This window comes from Mya arenaria, chromosome 9 (assembly GCF_026914265.1).
Source record: "Mya arenaria isolate MELC-2E11 chromosome 9, ASM2691426v1".
Lineage (NCBI taxonomy): Eukaryota > Metazoa > Mollusca > Bivalvia > Myida > Myidae > Mya > Mya arenaria.
The window spans coordinates 21,364,643-21,387,988 of record NC_069130.1 but is presented as its reverse complement, the minus strand read 5'-3'; the positions used below and the strand labels follow the sequence as shown (position 1 = coordinate 21,387,988).

At 34.4% G+C, this 23,346-nt stretch overlaps 1 protein-coding gene across 1 annotated transcript; it reads left to right on the top strand.

Moving 5' to 3' along the window:
* The first annotated feature begins 8,522 nt into the window (after positions 1-8,522).
* On the top strand, positions 8,523-16,441 carry LOC128245851 (uncharacterized). Its single transcript, XM_052964072.1, has 4 exons — positions 8,523-9,301; positions 12,527-12,673; positions 14,081-14,368; positions 16,149-16,441. The coding sequence occupies exons 2-4, from the start codon at positions 12,583-12,585 to the stop codon at positions 16,439-16,441; spliced, it is 672 nt and encodes a 223-aa protein (XP_052820032.1). The 5' UTR covers positions 8,523-9,301; positions 12,527-12,582.
* The last annotated feature ends 6,905 nt before the right edge of the window (positions 16,442-23,346 follow it).

Below are 23,346 nucleotides of genomic sequence, written 5' to 3'. Positions count from 1 at the left end.
CATTAAAATTTTAAATATTTTAAAGCATCATTAAAGCAGCTTTTTACATTTATATATATTACACTGAAACTACTTTCGACTTTTTTTGTAAAAGTGGGACATTTTTAAAACAGTAGAATGTCCATAATAAAACCGCTTTACAGGTATCGGCAAGTGTTCATTTTTTTACAATAAATTTAACAATCTAGACGTATGTACAATTTAAAATATTCCACGATTATATAATAAAATGAAATAAAAAGTATGTTTTTAAAAAAAATTGTGCCGTAAAAGTAGCGTCTTTTAAGAAATCGTACAAAGCGTACATTTTTGTTTGACCGCATCCATTTTGTTCTTTTTGTTCAATTCACGTCAAATTAACGTGGTGTCTTAATTGACATTATTAACATCATTGCAATAATTATCCCGCCATTTTCTCTTTCATTTGACATTTTATGCGACATTTTATACCTTGCATTAGACTGCCTTGTAACATCTTACAGCGTCTTTTTGGCACGTTCTATCTATTAAACTGTTCATTAATATTTGTTGTCCTTAACCATCTAATTAGCGTCTAGAATATTACCAAAATTAATCACCGAGATGTTTAATTTCACTGAAACGCCGTAGGGATGCTATTCATATTTCTAATATCTAATTTTAACCAAACAAGTAGACAAAACGTCATTATAACTAACCTTTTAGTTTTAAATATCTATCGTTATTTATTTACTTTAATAATCTAGCTCATTTCGATAAAATAGAGCTTGAAACTAAAGAAAGAGGTATGCAAATGTCCCCGAGTCCCGGTTTACAACTATTCATACAAGCAAGAGACCATGTTACTGACAAAGTTGGCTGCAAGAAGCATGTTAACAACTGATTGACATATAAGCTCATCCATATACATTTGTATAATTTGTTATGAACCAGGCAGCCGAATAGCTAATTTTTGTACCTAATAATCAAACAAAACCATATCTAGAATTAAAAAAAAAAATATCAATCAAATAATCAAATAAAAAGAAAGTACTATATTAAGTAGTCTGTATAATGCGTAACAAAGTCACCCCAAGTATAATTTAAATTCCTGCTTGCTCTATATCATAATGTTGTGCATTGTCTTGGCATGACTAGTAGATAGTAGCATATGTTCACGCGAGCAAAATGGGTAGTGTGCAAAATCGAGTTTGAAATCATTTTGTAACAATGATCAGATAATTGTGACCTCAATCAATGGAAATAATTAAATTATTGGATGAACAAGCCCAAATTCTTATACTATTGCTGTGCATCAGATAAACACGCACTGCTATATATTAATGTACAAAAAATTGAGCAATCCCAGAAGACATTTTACCAGTGCAGGGATTGCAGGTTTGTGTTAATTTCGCCCAATGCTCAATATAAATAAATCTTAAGTAACGCTTCTAATTCAATCTTTAAACTTCTCAAAACATTTTGACAGCAGAAAATTTATTATTTGGTAAAGGATTAGGTACTGTACATGTATAAAAATAATTTGACTGTAAAATTAATAAAGAACTTGCTGATTCATGAAAAAGCTGTAAATGGCAGTAAATGCATCTGTAGCTTACTATTGTTGCATTTCAAATGAACCTTAGTTCCCTCACAATTGTTTTTAAAATTATTTTGCTAATAAATTGTAATAAATTACTTTAATAATCCATGTCATTTAAATGATTCATACTTATTTGCAGATGGCGAAAAGAAGTTTTTGTTAATAATGACAAGTAGTTGACGCCATGTGAATTTTAAGGTAATAAAACCAAAGGTAAAGGTAACAAATCATATTGGTCATTAAAATTACATCATATTTACCTAATCCCTGCTGATAAGAGGATACAAGTTTATCTGCAAATATCAGTCATCATCTGAACAGGATTTAACACTGAACCATCTATCCACATACTTTTGAAGGAATAATCATAAATTTTCCTCAAAGCATCCGATGTCAATGACAAATCACCTGTCTTTTTGGTCCATCCACATTTCATTCAATTTTCCGAATACTTCTGACAACATGGCGCTCACTGGAGAACATAATGTTTGACAAGCATCTATTGTTACCATTGCCATACAGCATCCATTGTTCCTTCAAAAGAAACAGACTAGTAATGTTGTACGGTCCAAATAACTATCTTTCTATCACAGAACTTTATCTACACTACCAGTTGTTGCATAACTGCTGCCAGCTTTAAGCAGTACCGTCCCTCAGCACTTTCCGTACTTTTATTATTTACATGCTTTATCACTCTACTGAACAGAGATTTAAGTGGGACGTGAGTGCATGGATACTTGTCTATTTTTAGCATTATCAGAAAATAAGTAAGCGTGTTGCCCCATATATCAATATACACCGTGCTAATTTTAGTATTTTCAAAAAACATGATTAAGTAAAACGTAATAGCACATATTCCAATATCCGGTTGGAAGCAAAATAATTGAAGTTTAAAAGTGTTAAGATATATTTACTGGAAACACAAACATGAACAAAGGTAAGCTTTTGTTGAATATATTACTAGTTTTATTATCAAATGTTATGTAATTTATTATTGTCCTTCTCTTTAAATAAATAAAGTGTGGTTTATTAAGATAATTTGTAGATCTATGTCACGCTAATTTTAAGAAAATGTTTAATTTCATTGGGTTTAACGTTCATGTATGTAAGGTGTATTTAAAGTTAGGTTCTGGTATGAGAGTTTTTTAACAGATATTTAAAATATTTTCTTGTTAAATGTGCGGGTGTTATGACAGCTTCATGTTTTTTAGAAGCCAATCATACATGATTCTTTTGATTTGTCTTGAACATTCCATAATTATTTTAAATATGCTAACAATTGCCATAAAACAGTGGTAATATAAAATAGAAACTGCTCCCTTTAACCAGTATAGTAAACATTGCGAAACTCGATATTTCTATTGCTTATGTAAATATAATTTCAGATAAAAAAAACAAAGTATAGACGTGTTGATGTGAGTATGTTCGGAGAAGAAACACGTATGGCGGATATTAATCTGATAGTTGATGGAACATCAATCCCCGTCATCAAATCCGTCCTAAGCATCGCTTCGCCTGTGTTTAGGGCCATGTTCCAGCAGGATTTTAGAGAAAGGGACCAAAAGACAATTTCACTGCCAGGGAAGAAATTGGACAATGTATTGATGTTGCTGAAGTGCATAATTATATCCGGATATTTTGCTGGAAGTTACAGGTTTGTTCACACTTTTGTTGGTGATACCCGCCAATTATGTAATGTTATGTGTTGAATCATCAGCAATTTGTGTATACACTCATTGTTTGTAAATAGTTGACGACTGATGATCCAAAATAAGGAAGACTCTCTTGACCCTTAACATATAGATCTACTATACGTACTGTTTATGTTACATCCTAGTCAAAATTCCGACATCTGTCATCATCATTATCAGATATTTAAATACATTAATTGCACATTGTTTTACGCACCGTGATTTTAAAATATAAACTTTGTAGTCATTCATCATATGTCTGCTTTGTGTAAAGCGAAATAAAAAATTAACTATCATGTGAATTTTCATTTGCTTCACATTTGGTTCTTTATTTGATAGAGTTTAACCATATTTTAATTAAACGTATGTATCATAACAAAAGTAAGAAATTTAACCAGCTTTACCGTTAAAAAACATCCTCTGCAGATTGCCGTTGAATTAAAGAAATCAAATCTCAGAATGGAAAACTCAGAATTTTAATATTGATGATTTCTTTTTTAATATTAATTATATATAAAAAAGTGAAAATTGTCAAAAAAATAATTTAAACTGTATCTTCTTTTATTAGTGCTTAAAACCCTTGTAAACTATTCTTAAATAGGTAATCAAATGCATATGAAATTCTCAATTATGAACGATGTCGATACCCGAGTCGAGTAAAAAGGCCATTAATCTTTTGGATTAAGAATCCGTTAAAAGATATCCTCTGCGTTATACAGATTGGCGTTAAATTTAGAAATGGAAAAATGAGAATTTTAATATTGATTATTTTTTTGTTTAATATTCATAATGTGAAATCTACTAAATCAAAATTGTATAAAAACTACAACATTTGAAATGTTTCTTCTTGTATTAGTCATTAAAACCATTATGAAATACGTAATCCAATGCACATGAAAATCTCCAATATTAACGATGTCGATACCAGAGTCGAGTCAAAATGCCATTTATCTTATATTTCTTCTATGAACTTCTATTTTAGCCATCTATATGATTCAAACTTGTACCAGTTATTCTAGTTCCCAACATTTTTATGGCTGTTAGTGTTTTGAATAAAAGAACACTTCAGTTATGCTTAAACATGACGATTACAACATTAAACGCTCATTCCATTTTTATTATCTCAGCCTCTTCTCGGTCTTTTCTATTAAGAATATGTAATATAAGAATATAAGAAAGTAAAATATGCTTATATATTTGTCTTCGTTTAAAATATGTTGGGTTTTTAAATCGTATACGCTATTTGGACCATCCTTCGTAAATGTAAATCTATTTTATTTGAGTGTTGTAATAGTAGGAAAATGATTGCATGCAATTTTCAATTACATGTTTTACTTATTATTTCAGAAAGTGTCGCCTTTTCAGTTCTACCACTGACAGACGAATACCAAATGATGTCATTGAAGACAAAATGTGAAAACTCACTGTTGAATACACTATTCCGGATATTCGACGAGTTTTATATGAAAGACTGCTCTTATTTGTATAAGTGTCTGTCCATTGCGGTAAAATTTAGCTTACAAAGACTAACACAACATTGCGTTTCTCTTGCTGCTGATTTCAGACAAAAAGACCGAAAGAATACCATGTTAGGACAAAATATTCCTGCTTATGTTGTTACACAAATTGATGATATGGTAATAGCACGACTTGAAGTTAGACATGATGATGTAACAGCAATGGTGTTAGTAAGGACAGGCTACTCAACCGAAGAATATGTTATCAGGTCGTTTTTAAACGAATCTGAGAAAGGCAACCCGATCGATGATCACATGAGAGCGTTGAGACTCGCCTATTCGCTTGGAAGGTCTTGCACAGATCTCAAGATACTTGCAGTTGCGAAGATTCAAATCGACAAAGAAAGTGAACACTGGTGTCATGACATGGAATACAATGTATTGCCAGAAAATATCAAGCGTGCTATCCAAATTGCGCCGCCGCAGAAGAATGATTAAAGGGATAATCATTATTCGAGACTAGAACAATTCAGTACACACGACTGTTTATTCTCAATACCAATAAATGTGATGTTTAATGCGGATAGATTGACGGTCTTATTCTAGTATAAAATGTACTAAACCTTTATAATATCCATACGATATTTCAGTTACAAAGCGTTCTGCGTGTGTTTCTGGATATTGATTAGTTCGCTCAATGGTTGTTTGTATTAAATGTTCGAAGTATATATTTTTATGTAATAATAAACTTCTGAGAAAATGTTTTCAAATATTTGCATCATTGTTATCGTAAATGCGTAATGTTCAACCATGATTGAGTATCGAATCGGAAAATTGTTTTCCGTACTAAAACATGGTACGAAAATATAGCTTTTCTTTATATACTTAACTTCCACGTTTAACATATCGTTATTGATGATGACACACATACTGAATGTACAAACCTATTCAAAATGAATGCCAGAAAAATAAAGGGAATTAATTTGTACATTCATAACTAACTTCGATATTGAATTTTTGCCTCAATAAAGGATTATATGCATATATCATATTATGGTATTTAAGCTAGATATTAAAGTTCTACTGTGCATGATCGTACTCGAACATCGCTGATGGTTGGTGCTCATTATTCGAGTATCCGATTTTATACGATATTCGCACGATCAATAAATTATTGCATACTTATACGTGTTTCTCTTGTCTGCAGAAGGAAGTTGTTTAAACAGGAAACATCATGTTAATCGTTGAGTATTTCGAGGATGTTACTCAACTGTATACTTCGAGGGTGTTATTCTACTGCTTATTTCGAGGGTGTTTCTTAACTCTGTATTTCGAGGGTAATACTCAACTACGCATTTCGAGGACGTTATTCAATTGCTCATTAAGAGGGTGTTAATCAACTGGGCGTTTCGAGGGTGTCATCCAACTGTGTATTTCGAGGGTGTTATCCAAATGTGTATTTCGAGGGTGTCACCAAACATTTTTTTTCAATCAAGCCACCCAACTACGCATTTCAAGGGCGTCACCCATCTGCGTATTTCGAAGGTGTCACCCAACTGTACATATTGAGGGCGTCACCCAACTGTATATTTCGAGGCTGTCAACCAACTGCACGAATCGAGGGCGTCACCTAACTGCGCGTTTCGAAGGACTCACCCAACTGCGCGTTTCGAAGGTGTCAGCCAACTTGACATATCGAGGGCGTCACTCAACTTGACATATCGAGGGTGTCACCGAACTTGACATATCGATGGCGTCACTCAATTTGACATATCGAGGGCGTAACCCAAACGCGCAAATCGAGGGCGTCACCCAACTGTGTATTTCGAAGGTATCACTAAACTGTGTATTCCGAAGGTGTCACCCAACTGTACATATTGAGATCTTCACCCAACTGTGTTTTTCGAATGTGTCAACCAACTGTGTATTCCGAAGGTGTCACCCAACTGTACATATTGAGATCGTCACCCAACTGTGTATTTCGAATGTGTTAACCAACTGTGTATTCCGAAGGTGTCACTCAACTGGACATATCGAGGGCGTCAGCCAACTGCGCATATCGAGGGCGCCACCCAACTGCGCTTTTCGAGGGCGTCACCCAACTGTGTATTCCGAAGGTGTCGACTAACTGTGTTTTTCGAAGGTGTCGACTAACTGTGTTTTTCGAAGGTGCCATCCAACTGTGTATTTCGAGAACGTCACCCAAATGCGTATATCGAGGGTGTCACCCAATCGCGCATATCGAGGGAGTCACCCACCTGCGCATATCGAGTGCGTCACCAAACTGCGCATATCGAGGGCGTCACCCAACTGCGCATATCGAGGGCGTCATTCAACTGTGTATTTCGAAGGTGTCACCCAACTCTACATTTAGACGGCGTTACCCAAATGTGTATTTTGAAGGTGTCACCCAAGCGTATATTTCGAAGGTGTCCACCAACTAGGTATTCTGAAGGCGTCACCAAACTGCGCATATCAAGGGCGTCACCCAACTGTACATTTCGACAGCGTTACCCAAATGTGTATTTCGAAGGTGTCGACCAACTGTATATTTCGAAGGTGTCACCCAACCGCACATATAGAGGGTGTCACCCAACTGCGCATATTGAGGGTGTCACCCTACTGCGCATATCGAGGGCGTCACCAACTGTGAATTTCCAAATGTATATTTTGAAGGTGTCACCCAACTGCACATATAGAGGGTGTCACCCAATTGCGCATATCGAGGATGTCAACCAACTGCGCATATCGAGGGTGTCACCCTACTACGCAATTTCGAGGGCGTTATCCAACTGTGTATTCCAAAGATGTCACCAAACTGTGTACTTCTAGGGTGTCACCCAACTGCGCATAAAGAGGGCGTCACCCAACTGCGCATATCGAGGGCGTCACCCAACTGTGTATTCCGAAGGTGTCACCCAACTGTACATATTGAAGGCGTCACCCAACTGTGTATTTCGAATGTGTCGACTAACTCTGTATTCCGAAGGTGTCACCCAACTGCGTAACTTTCCTGCAGGATATTAAATTATTGTTTTTTCCAATTCTCATGACATTTGGTTACTTTACATACATACACACACATATACACATACGCGCACACATGCTTTCCCACTAGCACATACACCATTGACCTGTCAGCACCACAGTCAATGCTTTTATTTTCAGGATTTTAATATTTTGCTTCTTTTGTGCCTTAATAGACACGCCCTTTTGTGACTTGAACTGTGCTTTAGGATACATACAGTGTTTGTGCCAGAAATTTCAAACTAATCACACTCAACTCTTGTTTTTAAATGGATGGTGAAGATGATGTATTTAGAGAATGACAGGTGAGAATTTGAATGTGAAATATTATTCCTGTAGTGGTGGTGGTGTGCTTGTGAAAATTCTTGTCTGTCAGGGTTCTCACTATGTTTTAGAAGGTTGGGACTCTGTTGATCTGGTTATTTGTATGAACGATATCTCCGATAAGTATAAATATGGGTCTTTTTGGTTAAAAATACTAGGTCACTAGCTCAAATCCTAAGTTTGAAAAATTGCATCGTCAAATAAAATAGTTGCCGCATTTGGGCCTTGTCTTGTAAATGATGGGATCCATTCTTTATGAAGCAAATGTTTTGTACTGCAGAAGTTAAAACTATCCTTGATGTATGCCATTAACTTTCAATATTTGGGCATTTGTTATCTGTTATACATGTGCGGCAATGACCGATGAAACCAGGTTTAGTTTTATTAAGAAAGACAACTCCGGATTGAAAAGTCATTCAGATAAAATCACCCTTTGGTGATAACAGTTATACATTAATGTCTTTGCATGAATAACTCATGTGATAATCGGCTTAGTTGTATGCACAATTTAACCTGTCAGCTATATTTTACTTTTTATATTATAAATTACACCTAGGTTGGTAAAATATATCGAACACCGACACTCACCATCAGAGAACGTAATATGTTAAGAGTGCTAGATTCCTTATACCGAACTCTTCGACCTTATGTAAACGTTGGTTGTTCTGAAAGAATGTTTGAGTTGTTGACAGGGGATATAAATGTCTTATTTAGAAAAACAACCACAGATCAACTCGCTTTGTCATTCTCAATTCTACTTTATTAACTCATTTCAATGCATACATGGATAAAGAAGGTGGACTTTCAATAAAATATTAAAGGGTTTGTTTGAAATAAAATCACCATTTCATAATGAAAAAAAACATCACTTTTGCATGTAAATACACATATTTTGTTCATTAGAAATAAGAAATCCGAAGAAAACGAAAAATTAAGATTTGAACAGGATCTGTGCAAAACAATGCACCAGCAGAACGATTTGACCAACAAGCTTAAACACGACTGATCAGCAATTTAAATGGAACGCATAGATACTGATCTATTTTTAGTATCTTCTGAAAACATGACTAAGTAAGGCTGTTATCTCAAAATCCAATAGAAACTGTTCTATTTTGAGTGTTTTGTGAAAACAAGTATCAAGTAAACGCGCTATAACATATTACAATCGCAGTTTCGTAACAAAATACTTCAATTTCCAAAGTGTATTTGTATTACTAGGGATTACACAAACGTGAACAAAGGTAAGTGATATTTTAAAATAATAGATGTGCGTATTATATATTGTTCACTGGTATGTATGTAAGACCTTGATTGATTTAATTGTATAAAGTATAAGCCAACTTCTCAAGTTTTTAATGCAATCTGATAGGAAGACATCCAAAGATGAATTCAGGAATGCAAGGAATCAAAAGTAATTTTATTGTCTGATTCACCGACCGTTCCGTATCGGTAACCGCACAAGTTCAGTTACAAATAAGCGGGTGCAATGTGCGGGTTTTCTGTGTTTGTGTACGTCTTGTGTCTCTCGTTTTCTGACTGGCTTTGACCTTATGTCGTTCACCTATGTATATCTGTCAATTGACGTACTTTAGACATTTCTTTAACCAAACTACTTCTGAACCTGAAATTAATAAAATGAAAGTATAATGATCTATTCAATATATACAAACACTTTCATTTGGTATGAAGCCTAAGCTAAATTTTACTTCGAGTATTGAATGGTATCTGTCGTTAGGCAAAAAGAAAATGCATTCTGGGGGCTTTATAAGGGTTTAATGATGTTAACCTAATGAATATTTAGGAAAGTAGCACTGATATACAATTCTTTGATTTTTCATGTGACTTTATATCAATAATAGAAAATTATTCGTACCAATTTCTACAAAACAAATCATTGTTTTACAATTCGACACGAATTGCATTTTTTTTACATAGATTGACAGCTTTTGGCAAATATGTGTATCTATATAGGCATGTTTGTTAAACTGAAATCACGTCTTTAACAAGTAAGTTGAAATTAAAGAAACATCAAAATGCATAATATTAATTTAAAACAGTTTTACATCATAATCAAATGTCCTCTTCTTACCTTATCTATGGCCAGTCTATTGTTTTGGGGATTAGCAATTAAAGCACTACTATGGCAAATGATTTATACGCTATGTAATGCGTTGTGTGCTACTATTAAAATTAATGTTCCATCCATTCACTTGGTTTAGCAAATTTGCTAAGCGGGACGACATTATCTTAAGGACGATATTTGAATTTAACCATATAGCATTGTATGTGTTTTATGTGTTTATTCATTATAGAATAAATGTATGCGTTAGGGCATGTACAAAAGGGAATTGTGACTTGATTAACTGTTTAGTTTTATAATTCAAGGGTGGCCCTAGTGAAATGCTTAAACAACATCAGTAAGCCCTTTATTTGGCTCCTATTATGACGCCCCCGTAGTTTGTTTAGGATGTGTTGCTCTTAATTCATAAGCACTGTCGTAATTTTTTACATGCTCTAGTGCGATGTCACGATATCTGAAATAAGTCCGACTATTAAACCATTTAAATTTGAACGATTCAGTATGATAAAGATTGCTTAATGACATTGCAACTCGATTGACAGTCCCTCAAGGGCCTTTTCGAATTAAAAATAAGTAAAATAGTATTGGGCATGCAATATAAAATTGATAAGATGTCAATGAGCTTTAATTTGCTGTGAGGAAATTTCCGGGTATGAAATGAACATAGCCTAATAATATCTTTATTGCGCATTCGTATCGCGTATCGTCGTTTTATTGTGTTTAAACTTCTTCATTGAGAGGATAATTTAATCGAAGCCGTTCGCTCCTCAATCAATGGTTATCATAAATTTTGGTAGGACGATATGCAAAAACGATGTAAGAAAAAAAACGTTTTCATTTCCCAAACAAAACATAAGGTTCATTTGCGTCGAGCCTGTTCTTTTTGATATCGAGCAACAATGAAAATATCTCCCAAAATGTCCTCGTTTAAGACGTCATCTTCATAATCTGAACAAGTCTGCTTCAGCCGCCTTTATACATAAGAGAAATACAATTTTAGATCAACTATTAAAATCTTTACAACATGTTTGAATAGATATAGGATTAGAATCAGTTTACGGAAAGGGACAATGTAAAAATGTACATGTACATTGGGTTTCTCCGTATTGATTTTCATTGGTTGTTTGATGTGGAAACATGTACGATATTCTAACCGTCCTACATGCGCTTTATACAAGACAACTTATTGCAAGTGCTTGTCTATGTTCCTCTAGCTAGACACTACAGGGCTATCCTAATACATACGAACTGAAGAAGGCTCGCTGGACATCAAGCCCGCATTATTTAACAAACATCAGTTAATTTAACATACAATTTATTGCACACATGTTTGAAATAAAAACAATAATGTTATTATAATAAAATGAATACTTGGACATGCTTTAAACACTGACCGTTTTAGCTAACCATAAGAAAATAATAATAAATAAAAAATGTGTTCTACTGTGTAGTGAATTTCTTCAAATAGATAAGATGTTTTGTCAATGGTCCTGACCTTGTGAGAACAATTGTATTACCTATATATTTGTCAATCGTATTGTGTTTATGCTCGTTATTGTTGAACGAATGTGTTAGGGTAAATAGTAAATTTACATACATTATTTCCTGCACGATACACATTAGTAGCGTATTGTCTTCAATAAGTCGTGTGTACTTGTTCGTACTGTCGTTGTCAGTAGAGAGCGTATATCCGCGTCTACTTGTTTAATGTTGCAAAAATAGCAATCGGTTTAAGAGATGTTTTTGAATGCAACACTAACCTGATTAGTATATTGATTATCGAATCAACTGTATGGGGAATCATGTGTACGTAAACGAAAATATTTTGACAGTGCAATATATATCTAATAATACAATTCAAATTTTCGAAATTACCAAGTTTCATCTAAGCATTTTTTTTATTCTTCGATTTATGACCAAGCTTAAATATTTGCACAACGACGACGCCGAAACGCCAAGACCAACACCTACTCTAATGTTTCGACTTTTACTGCCTTTGGAAATTATTTGAGCTTAAGTTTTGCATATAATAATGTTGTACATATATGACACATAAGAACATGAGTTCTTCAACTTGCTATGGTCTGACAAAGATCTTCTAAAGCCACAAGATCAATCCTAAGTTAATATATCCAAAACTGACAACATATCATTTTATTCAACGAGACACTTCAATATTTGCATTATTCTTTTGCAAACTAAACAATGTCATTACATTGCAGAAGTGTATGCAAGAAATAGATAACTACGATATAAGGCATACGTAGGTTTCGAAAAGATCGTCGCTATTCTCTAGACTTCACAATAATATAATTTAGCCTAGAATACGTTTATAAAGCATACAATATGCTGTGGTTATAATACAGAGTTTAACTTTCATTTTCAGTTAATACAAACCAGTCGATGAATTAATGATATATAAATACAGAACGTAAGAGTAAAATGGACAGCGCAAAGGGTGAAACAAAAGACGCTGATGTAAAATGTGAAGCCGATACAAAGGAAGAAAATACGGAGAAAAACACATGTCCAAGTAAGACAGGTTCTTGCACAGGTTTCTTCTTTCGTGTTCTGATATCGACAAAAACATTCTTAAATCCGCAAAAGACACATTTTCTGCAATATTGTAAATATTTTTACTTAAACGACATCTTATTTACTAACAATTTACGTGTATTTTTCTATTTATTTTATATCTTTCTTTCAATTAAAATTCAATGCACGGCCCTCTAAACGTTATGAATTTTAAGACATTATTCAGTTACATGTATTATTTAGTATTTAGTAATTATAATGTAATAACCGTCCCTCTTAAATATTGTTAAATACATGACGGTGTAGCCGAAGTATTTGGTCTGTATGCCAGGAACTTGAGAGAGCCAAGGAAAGTGCGGTAGTTCATGGGAATGATTACAGTAATGAGATAACCCTTTCCCAACATTCTAAAAGGTTTTGATTTCCAAATAAACTTTAATTCTCCATAATCTTCATATTTGATACTGACTTTGACATTTAAGCACTTTTCTCCGAAACCACAATGTATTTGGACGCCAGAGCAAAATGGCATATGCGTTGATAGGGATCATGACAGGGAATGTAAAATAATACAAAGAATACTACAACCATTTTTACAAAATGAAAGATTTATTTGATATTATGTTTTGAAAGGGCTTAATGAAAAAGCACTTAAACGGGCGTAACATTCGTGATATTAAAATATAAATAAAATGCGTTCTTGCTGAATATATCAAATACCATGTGATAACATTAGATACCAGATACGGAATACCTTGAATATCATCAAACCATTATGTTCTAAAAAAAACGAAATCTATTTCAATATAAAGTAAAATCGCTGAACAAGAGAAAAGATGCGATCCAAGCAAGCTATGTTTATTCATTAAGAGATTACCTTAGGTGTTTTGTGTAAATTACAACATGCTTGCGTCTAAGGGAAATCATATTATGGCGCAATATCTGGTTTATAGTTTTACCACTGCAATATAATCATGTCTATCTAAATACACAAGCAAAACGCCTTACATCTTAAGAATGTTTAATCGTTTCTGACACTTAAACTGTCGCTGCTAATAAACTGCGTCGGACAATTGAAAATGGAAGCGTCTTTCATTGTTTGGACATGCCTGATTCCACGATTTTTAAATGCCTTTCGCAGTGTAAACATTTTACTCAGAGTATTAAAGGTTATTAAAATGTCTTTTTTTACGGAATACTTCGAACATAACAGTTTCTGAATGCCGCATACCGCAATCGTGAAAGTTCAGAATCCTCCATTAGATAATCGTGTATCAAACAGGGGATCGAGGCTTAACAAATTTCATTTTCGGAAAAGCATTTTTGTCATTTAATTTATTGTAAAAATAAATGTTTTTTAATCAGTACTTTAAACTTTATTATTATTGTTTTATTTAAAACATAGAAAGTACAAACCAGCCATTTTTCGAAGGCAAGCAGCTCCGCAAGGACCGAGATTTTGGAATATTCGGAGAAAGTTCAGGTTTGGCAGACGTATATCTATTTGTTGAGGAGGAACCAATTCCTGTTATTAAAGCTGTCCTCAGTATTGCTTCTCCTGTCTTCAATGCGATGTTTAAAGATGATTTCAAAGAAAAGGACCAAGTTTGGATACCACTACCTGGAAAGAGACTTGAGGCTGTGTTGATACTACTGAAGTGCATATATCCTAATATTGCACATAAGTTATCAGGTATAATCAAATCACATCTGCAGAGCATGTAAAAATGAGAATACTCGAAAGAATAATATGTTAAATTTAGAGATTACCCGTGGTGCAATGTACGTCTTTTTATATAAATATTCATAATTAAGTTTACAAGAGTATGAAGATTATAAGTTTCTTCCATGGCCGAGAGTGTAAGATAGGTTCATACAAACTCAAGCGTAGAGTGTTTTGCGAAAACGAGTTTTACAGAGTTTCCTCAAAAAGCTCTACGCATGGGTTGTTTTGGATGGACCTATCTTATTTGATATATGCCTTTTCTCCCGCCGCAGTTAAACAAAATAGAGAAAAAATGTACTTTTCGCTGGAACTGTGCTTGTTGAAAATAAATTCGTATAGATATGTGATAATTCGCGGTTGACATGGATATGCGCACAGTAATTCAGATAATGTTGATAGTCAACTCGTTCTTTAAATAGTTCAACATAATTTCTTGAGCGGAGCGTGAAAAAAATATGGTGCCATTTGAAGCGAGAAATAATTAGTTAGGAGTTTAAGTATAACCTCAAGACAATGTTTCTATGATGCTACAGACGACGGTCAAGGGAAGAAATTGTATGATGACAATAAAAAAGGAGTTTCATACGGGCATGTTACCTTTCCCATTGCCAAGATAACAATTTCTAGCATGGTCAATTTAGTTTGATCTACTTTTCCCCACCTCATATAAGTAGATCCAAAATTTTATCCATGCCAGAAATTTTTATCTTGCCCACGGCCAAAGATAAAACGCCCGTATTGAACTTCTTTTAATGGTTATCACATTGCAATTACCTCCCTTGTTGAGGAATGTCGTCTGTAGCACCATAGAAACCTTGTTGTGTTGCATTATTTAGAATGCTAAGTATTTCTCGCATTAAATGTCACCACATAAAAATTTTCACGCACTTTTCAAGAAGTAATGTTTCACTCTCCTCAGAACTATTTAAAGACCGATTATAATATTTACATAACCTGAAACAATGTGCGATAATCCATGACAACCACGAATTATCACATATCCATACGCATTTATTTTCACTATGCACAAAAGAGTTCCAGCATAAAATACACTTTTACTTAATTTTGTTAAACTGAGGTGGGAGAAAAACCATCTACCATAGCCACTCGTGTACGATAGGTTTATCCCAACCCTTACGCAGGGTGTTTTGCGGAAACTCGGTAAACCACGTTTCCGCAAAACACCCTACGCTCGGGTCGGGATGAATCTATCTTACAATCTCGGCCATGGAAGATACTTATAATCTGAGGTTGTGGTAAAGAACATAAACCGGTCTGTTTATCTATTTAAAATTGAACACAATTTTAGCCACTGTCTTTACTAAAAGTATTTGATTAATATTTATGAAGTATTTATTTTCTAGATCTTTTTGGACAATGTTATGCTGTTTTGCAGATGGTGAAGCTTTCGTAGTTCTTCCTCTCGCCTATGTATATCAAATATCTCCATTAGTTTCTACTTGCGAAAACAAACTACTGGAGACGCTACAACAGAACTTCGAAAAGTTTTATCAAAAAGACTGTAACATTCTTTACAAGTTTCTTTCTGTCTCGGCTACATATGGCTTGAGTAATCTGAATCGCTACTGCGTTTCTCTGGCAGCTAATTTTACACAAATGGACCGTGAAAAAGCCATGAAAAGGTTCAGTGTTCCGATTCAAACACAACTAGCGGTCGATCAGATAGCTGTAGCACGTCATGAGATTTACAAAAAGGATGTAGAAGAATTGATGAAATATTTTGCAGGTGGAAAATTGTTAGAAAGCATTGAAGCCTTTTGCCAAAAAACAATCCGAGCTCCGGGGACGCTTTTGTTCGAAGTGAATCCGAAAAAAGTCCCACAAAACAGCAGAAGACACATGCGAGGATTGCGACTTGCCTATGCATTTGCTTCTAAAGATTCTGACATTTTGAGAAATGCTGTTATGGCGGTCAGAAGGGACAAAAAAAGTTCGTACTGGTGTTGTGACGACGAATTTGATTTGCTGCCAGAGAAGATCAAGCGAGATCTTAATGATGTTATGGTTCCTAAATTTTAAATTCGTCTTTAAACACTTTCCCGTGCTTTGGTATTGATCCTAGGCATGTTAATGCATTCAGTCATCATGCAAATATACTGGTCCCCATTTGTAAATATTGTACATCATGGCATTGAGATCGCTTGGTGAAATATCACAAGTAACCAATCCTTGTCTAAGCATTGGATATAAGAAAACCGCAAAGTTTCCGTTAAATGATGGACAAAGAGCGAATACAAATTTTTTTAAAAAAATCACTTTTCACTTTTCACTTATCGCCTGGTTTACTAAAATAATTCCGTATAGAATCATATTTTTACACAGAGGTGTCGATCAACAGAATGACTACAACCAGGCTTCGTGCGCCTTATCTATTTCGGCCAATGAGGGGTCACTTGTGAAAGTGAAATATCACTAGTACCCACTCACTTTAATCTCTTAACAGTAAATTCCTGTCCAAAACTCAACAGCAATTGTTTATAATTGAACATATATATCAGAAACCACTGACCTGTGGAACTTTGCTAGCATAAGCGTGAGTAGGCTTTCCTTACTATAGGCACAACATACCAGAAGTTCAATTATAAAATGGACGAGTGCAAATGGCAAACCGTGTATTTATGCAATCATATACATAAATAGTCAAAAACTTGACATGTTAAATGCAACTGAATCTCTTTAAGTGTTCTTACCGTAATAATTGTTTAGAGATAAGCTCTAGCTGTGAATTACCACTTGACTGCAAGTCCACTTCGTTGGACAAGGTTGCTGCGACGCTTTGTGGTGAACACAGTTTTTCCATGCGCGCATAAAGATAAAGCATCCCGTTAGAGCCCCACCCAATATGTTAATTAATTGCAGTGTCGCTGCAGTGCGATAGCACACCCTCTTCTGGATGAGTTTACTGACTTACCATTGTACAGATTTATTGCCTTCAAATGGCATTTTAATCTATATGACATTGCAGATGCAGTAACCTGCTTCTCAGAAATATGCGTTGCAGAATTATTTTTTTAATCGAATCAGATAACCACTTGTGAGATCAACACCAATCATGTCGGCAAAAGTTATGTATTTTCGCAAATAAATAACAGGGCAAATGCTTTCATCCTTAAATATTAAAAACGACTGCATTTTTTGGATTGTGAAATGAAACTGTCTTCCCAGAAATTTCAGAAATGAAAACGCATTGATTGTCATGTAATTCAAAAACCCGTTCTAATGTTAATTGACCCAGATCACTAGCCCTATCGCCCGAATGAAAAATTAACGAAAATATGATCTGCTTTTAAGCAATAAGAACTTTACTATTTCGTCATTTTCAACAGTTATGTGATAAGTCAAGTATCTACACAGCGCACCTAGTTTATCGAACATAAATGACACCGCTTGGGGTTTTTTTGTAACATTACAGGCAGCCAAAACCAACCACTTTTATTTTTGATATTACATAGTCAATTGAAATAGTTCATTTATGACTAAGTTCATATCGTGTGATTTACCGTCTTAATTAACCCATGCGTGTAACAAAACTTTATTGTCAATGTTCGCGTCAACCCTATGCGAAGCTATTTTTGACCTTACCGCGCGCAGCACCTTAACTAAAGCTTGACCCTCTAAAACCATAATAGGCTGACCTTGCTGAGTCTGATCTCAAAAGTCAGCAATTTTTATACGTTCACCCTTCACATCTATTAAGCCCGCATATTTATATAGTGACGCATCTGTTTAAATCTCAAGGTTAAGATGTCGTTCAGTCCAGACAACTTTCCCTTTCCAATTGTCAAAAAATCGCCAGTATTCTATTTCTACTCGCAGGGTACCAGATACATGAATCTTGTCCCCTCTCATACACCTTAATATCGCCGCATTCATTTCACGGAGATACAGTCTTGCAGCCGGAACCCCTAACATGAAAGAAATGGCCTTGCCACTTAGTTTTTGGAGATCAAGTAAAGAAATTACGGGTTTGGATAAGATAAATTCCCTGTGTGCAATATTTTTTTGTCTCTTTACCTCTGTCACTCGAAAACAACATTCGTCTGAATAAACAATAAAACCAAGGAAAATCGTTTTTTGTGGGGTAAAAACATGACTTTTCTAGATTCAAACAGTAACCAAGAATTGTCAAGATTTCGCATGTAATATAGTTTGCCACTATAGCTTGTTCTCTGTTGGAAAACGTTGATTCGCGTCTGACCTGTTCTATTAATCTATCATTAATATACAAGAAGATTGGTACATTAAATTCCCGGTGAATGTACTTTTACGATCTTCATTCAATTTAACGTTGTCAACCCGGAATTATCATCTAAGGAGGTAAAGTATGCACCTATTCTTACCAATCTCGGAATGTCTTTTAGAGTGTCAAAAGAAAATTAAATGTCCTTAATCCAATTGTTCAGATACATGATATTAAGACACAATATTGGTTTTGTAGGTTCAACAGTAAGAGATGCTACTATTAGAGGCGGTTGGCACACATCCCCTTACCAAAACATTCAATAGATCCATTTTCCAATCTCTCTTGAATAGTATCAGTTATAAAATTCGTGATCATTTTGAATGTATTAGCATTGTTAAATCTCCTTGGGGTGGTAGTGCACAATCATAGCTAACCCCCCAAAAGTTGCCCTTGAAATGAATATAAAAGTCTAATATTTCTACACCATGTTTTATCCAAAATAATGTCTCTGTAGGGCGACTTTTTTCATAGTAATATTTTCCCACTCGCGTATTCTTGTATGCAATTGACCAGACACAAACTTGTTTTAAAATCGTTGTAAAATAAATTCAAATAAACTTAAACATTGTCAAAACAACTCCAAAGTGAAAAACCAAGGGACTATATTATTTTCAACGTGTACGCAATGTGTGAGATAGTTTAATATTTCATGTCCCATATTGTTATTACAATTTATAATTGACGATGCGGAAAGTTCCTTTAAACTATACGTTACGTGATTACAAACCGAGATGCATTTTCTTCCATACAAGCCTGTCTGTTCGATGATAAGTGTACACTTGTTCTCACTAAAAGTGTTCTTAAATCGGGCATAATTTATCATTTCACACTGTCGCCGACCTTTCCAACGTCCTCTTCGCAATGTGACAAAAACTAACCAATAAGGTCGCAACCAGACGTATTATTCTTAGAAACGGCATTGCTGATGCTCACATCTTATTTTCAAAGCATAATGAATACAAAGGGGATATTATGATAGAACGCTTTTCTGGTCACCTGTGTCACGTCGAGTTCAGTGTGTGAACACGTATCCAGATACGTTAATTTCTTCTTATGTGCGTATATCCTGACCATTCCCTAAAACTTTAAACGTGTTTTATGAAATGTAATATGTAAATCTGAGTTAAAAAGTTATATAGCTATGTTTTGCTGCAGGCTTAAGAGTGTACCGAATAGGAACAAGATGTGTAATACAGGCATTTTGTACGGCTGTTCATAGTATATGTTTAAAGCGTGCGACATCTTAGTCAGACATTAGCAGGTAAAAATAAAAAGTTAGCTACTTGATGTTATTTATTAACCCCGATCATATTGAATATTGATGCCCGTTGACCAGTTGGACAATGGTCGTATAAGAATATTGATGCCCATTGACCAGTTGGACAATGGTCTTATAAGAATCTTGATACCCATTGACCAGTTGGACAATGTTCGTATAAGAATATTGATGCCCATTGACCAATTGGACAATGGTCTTATAAGAATATTGATGCCCATTGACCAGTTGGACAATGGTCTTATAAGAAGCTTGATGCCCATTGACCAGTTGGACAATGGTCGTATAAGAATATTGATGCCCATTGACCAGTTGTACAATGGTCTTATAAGAATCTTGATACCCATTGACCAGTTGGACAATGTTCGTATAAGAATCTTGATGGCCATTGAAGAGTTGTACAATGGTCGTATAAGAATATTGATGCCCATTGACCAGTTGGACAATCGTCGTATAAGAATCTTGATGCCCATTGACCAGTAGGACAATGGTCGTATAAGAATCTTGATGCCCATTGACCAGTTGGACAATTGTCGTATGCTTTAAAACCATATCGGATGTGAAAATGTGTGATCTTAAATGCAACAAAACAGTTGCTTTTGTGCAGTTTTGTTCTGAATCACTACACATAAAACCCTTTCAGATGATACTAAAGGGTGTTACCAAGTATCAAGCGTACACATATTAAGTGTTCAGTAACAACTTGTGATAAATATATATAAAGACATTTATATAAAAAGTATCTAAATATTTCCATTTCGTGTTCATGAAATGTATTCTGTTTCTGATACATGTCCTTCTATGTTAATATTGAGTCGAAAAGGTGTGTATGCAAAAAAGCCGAACTATGAATTTATTTTCGTTCGACCTATGTAACACAAGACATGATAATTTTAGTGGTAGAGCGTTGGCTTTGAATAAAGATAATCCTGTGTTCAATCCCCGACCGCTTCCTACCGAACGATATAGTTCCTGTAATGCAATGAAATAGGACACCCACTTAAGATTTTAATACTGTATCAGATATATCTGAAAGCTGGAACCCGTCAGCAATGTTGATGTTTTCTTAAATATCGTTTTATGAAGACTGGAATTATCATACAAGCGTAAACAGCTTTGTTGTTGCGTAATTGGTTGATTAACATCATACTAAACGCAACTTTCCGTTTTTTTGCAACTTCTCATTGCGATAAATGCATTATTTGGGGGTTTAAAGCTGCACTCTCACAGATTGAAAGTTTTGACAACTTTTTTTTTTTTTTGGAACGAGCCAATTTTTGCGAAAATCTATGGAAACCAGTTAAATAAGACTGCTGACAAATATTTAGATCGCAGATATTTGTATTTAAGTTCAAAAAATGATGTTTTATGCATATTTCTTATACCGTTAGTAACAGTTTAGGCCATATTACATTAATTTTCGAACGGAAATATGAAAATCTACGATCTGATTTTTTGTCAGCAATCTTATATCATTAGATTGCAGATATTTACTCAAAAATTTGCTCTTTCAAAGACAAAAAATAAAAATGTTGTAAAAATGGTAAATCTTTGAGAGTGCAGCTTTAAGTGCAAACAATTTTATAACATTTCATTAGAATAATTAATTCATTTGAAATAACAATCATATTAAATTAGAGAAAATGTGCGTGAATGCGCAAAACCAAACTTGCTAAACTTACTATTTAAAAGGACCCATTTTCAGTAAATATGACCTATTGTTGAGCAGAGTTGTAAAATAAAAAAATGGACATTATGAATTACGAATAACGGATTAAATTTGTACCTGTAACTTTGCGTGAAATGTTTTGAGATACATTTAAGGATATTGTGGCATATTAATACATAGGGACTTTAAATATTCCGTGTGTCCAGGGGATGCATAAGCAACTGCCAATAATTGTGTTAGAGTTATACTATTCACGCGCCATAGTAGATGGTTAAGTGAAAAAGCTATGTACGGTTACATAACTGACTCAATAAAAGAAATATTTATTGCATCTCTCTCTCTTTCTCTCTTGGAATTGTAGTGTTTGGAAATTAAACATTAGTAGAATGTTTAATGTATATTAATTCATTTAAATATCTGATCATATAATCCATCAGATTTTTTACCATGCTCGCGTAAAATGGCAATGGAATGACTTCCAGATCTCTTTTCGACTGATTTAGTCAACCGATGCACCCACGCTTTCGCTATTTAATTCAGCGCGCGCTGTGTATCAGTGGGTTATGAACTTCCTTTACATGCAGATATTGGCTTGTTTCTTCACTTTTCTCACTTATAGGAACCAGTATCAGGTACGTATTTTTCTATTGCATAGTTATTGATTATTTGTGGATGGTACTATGGCCAATTACTTCGAGCTTTGTCACAACACATTTATTTGTCAATAATTGCATTTGATTTCCAAATCTCAAGCCACTGTGAACCAAAACATTAGTATTGACCAACGCGCTACACGAGGTTAATAAACATATCGCGGTCCATATTCAAGAGAAAATAATTAAAAATCATCAAGTGGAATTATTGCAAAATGTTGATATTAAAGGATTAAAAAATAGATAATTCAAAATATTTAATTTTGACCCGTTAAACTCCTTATATCTGGCATTAAGGCTAACAGGTCAATAAGACATTAATTTAGGCCTAGCATGGGAAGTATAATTAAGTAAGTTAACATATAGTTAAGATGAGTATGCCCTTAATTTATCGTTAAGCTTTTTAGTAATAATGAACTGTTTACTTGTTTTATATATAATTTATTCTATTTTTTACAGATAGATATGGATTTAGCGCTGTCGATACGTACGTTGACTATGTGCCAACGTACACCTTGATGTTACTGTTTGAATAATATACCGGTTTGCAGACATATTCAAGCGATATTAAAACTGCCTATTAAAACCTGTCCATTTATTTCACATCTTTTTGATGTACGGAGAAAAATCAAAACTATGACTGTTCTATTACATTTACTTACAAATGTTTAACAGATAGTATCAGTTACCCATATGTAGAAAGTGAAGTCTTAGGAAGAAAGACAACTCTGGTAGGACAGTTGGTTAATCAGGCTTCATCACCCTTTGATGTCAATGATTTTGCAGGAAATACCCAATGCAGTACCTGTGTCGTTGTGTGCACAATTCAGTCAGTCAGCCATGATTTTTTTATGTAATAATCAATACGCTATGATCGTAACAGGCTTGGATAACTGATAGTAACCAGAAGAGAACGTGTTGGGTTGCGAGTGTATGATTCATTAAATCGAACGATCAGACCATTTTATAAAGTTGATAGACGACTGAACGTATGATTTGGTACAGAGAGATGTTGCAGAACTTTGTGTTTGTTATCGATGAACTAATATACCGCTAAATGGTACTCGGACATATATGAACCAG

Bases quoted from the DNA above. Each gene is read 5' to 3' on its own strand.
- LOC128245851 (XM_052964072.1), top strand. From the start codon at position 12,583: ATGGACAGCGCAAAGGGTGAAACAAAAGACGCTGATGTAAAATGTGAA. The intron at 12,674-14,080 runs GTAAGACAGGTT...TTTAAAACATAG, and splicing joins GGAGAAAAACACATGTCCAA to AAAGTACAAACCAGCCATTT. The intron at 14,369-16,148 runs GTATAATCAAAT...AATATTTTGCAG, and splicing joins TATTGCACATAAGTTATCAG to GTGGAAAATTGTTAGAAAGC.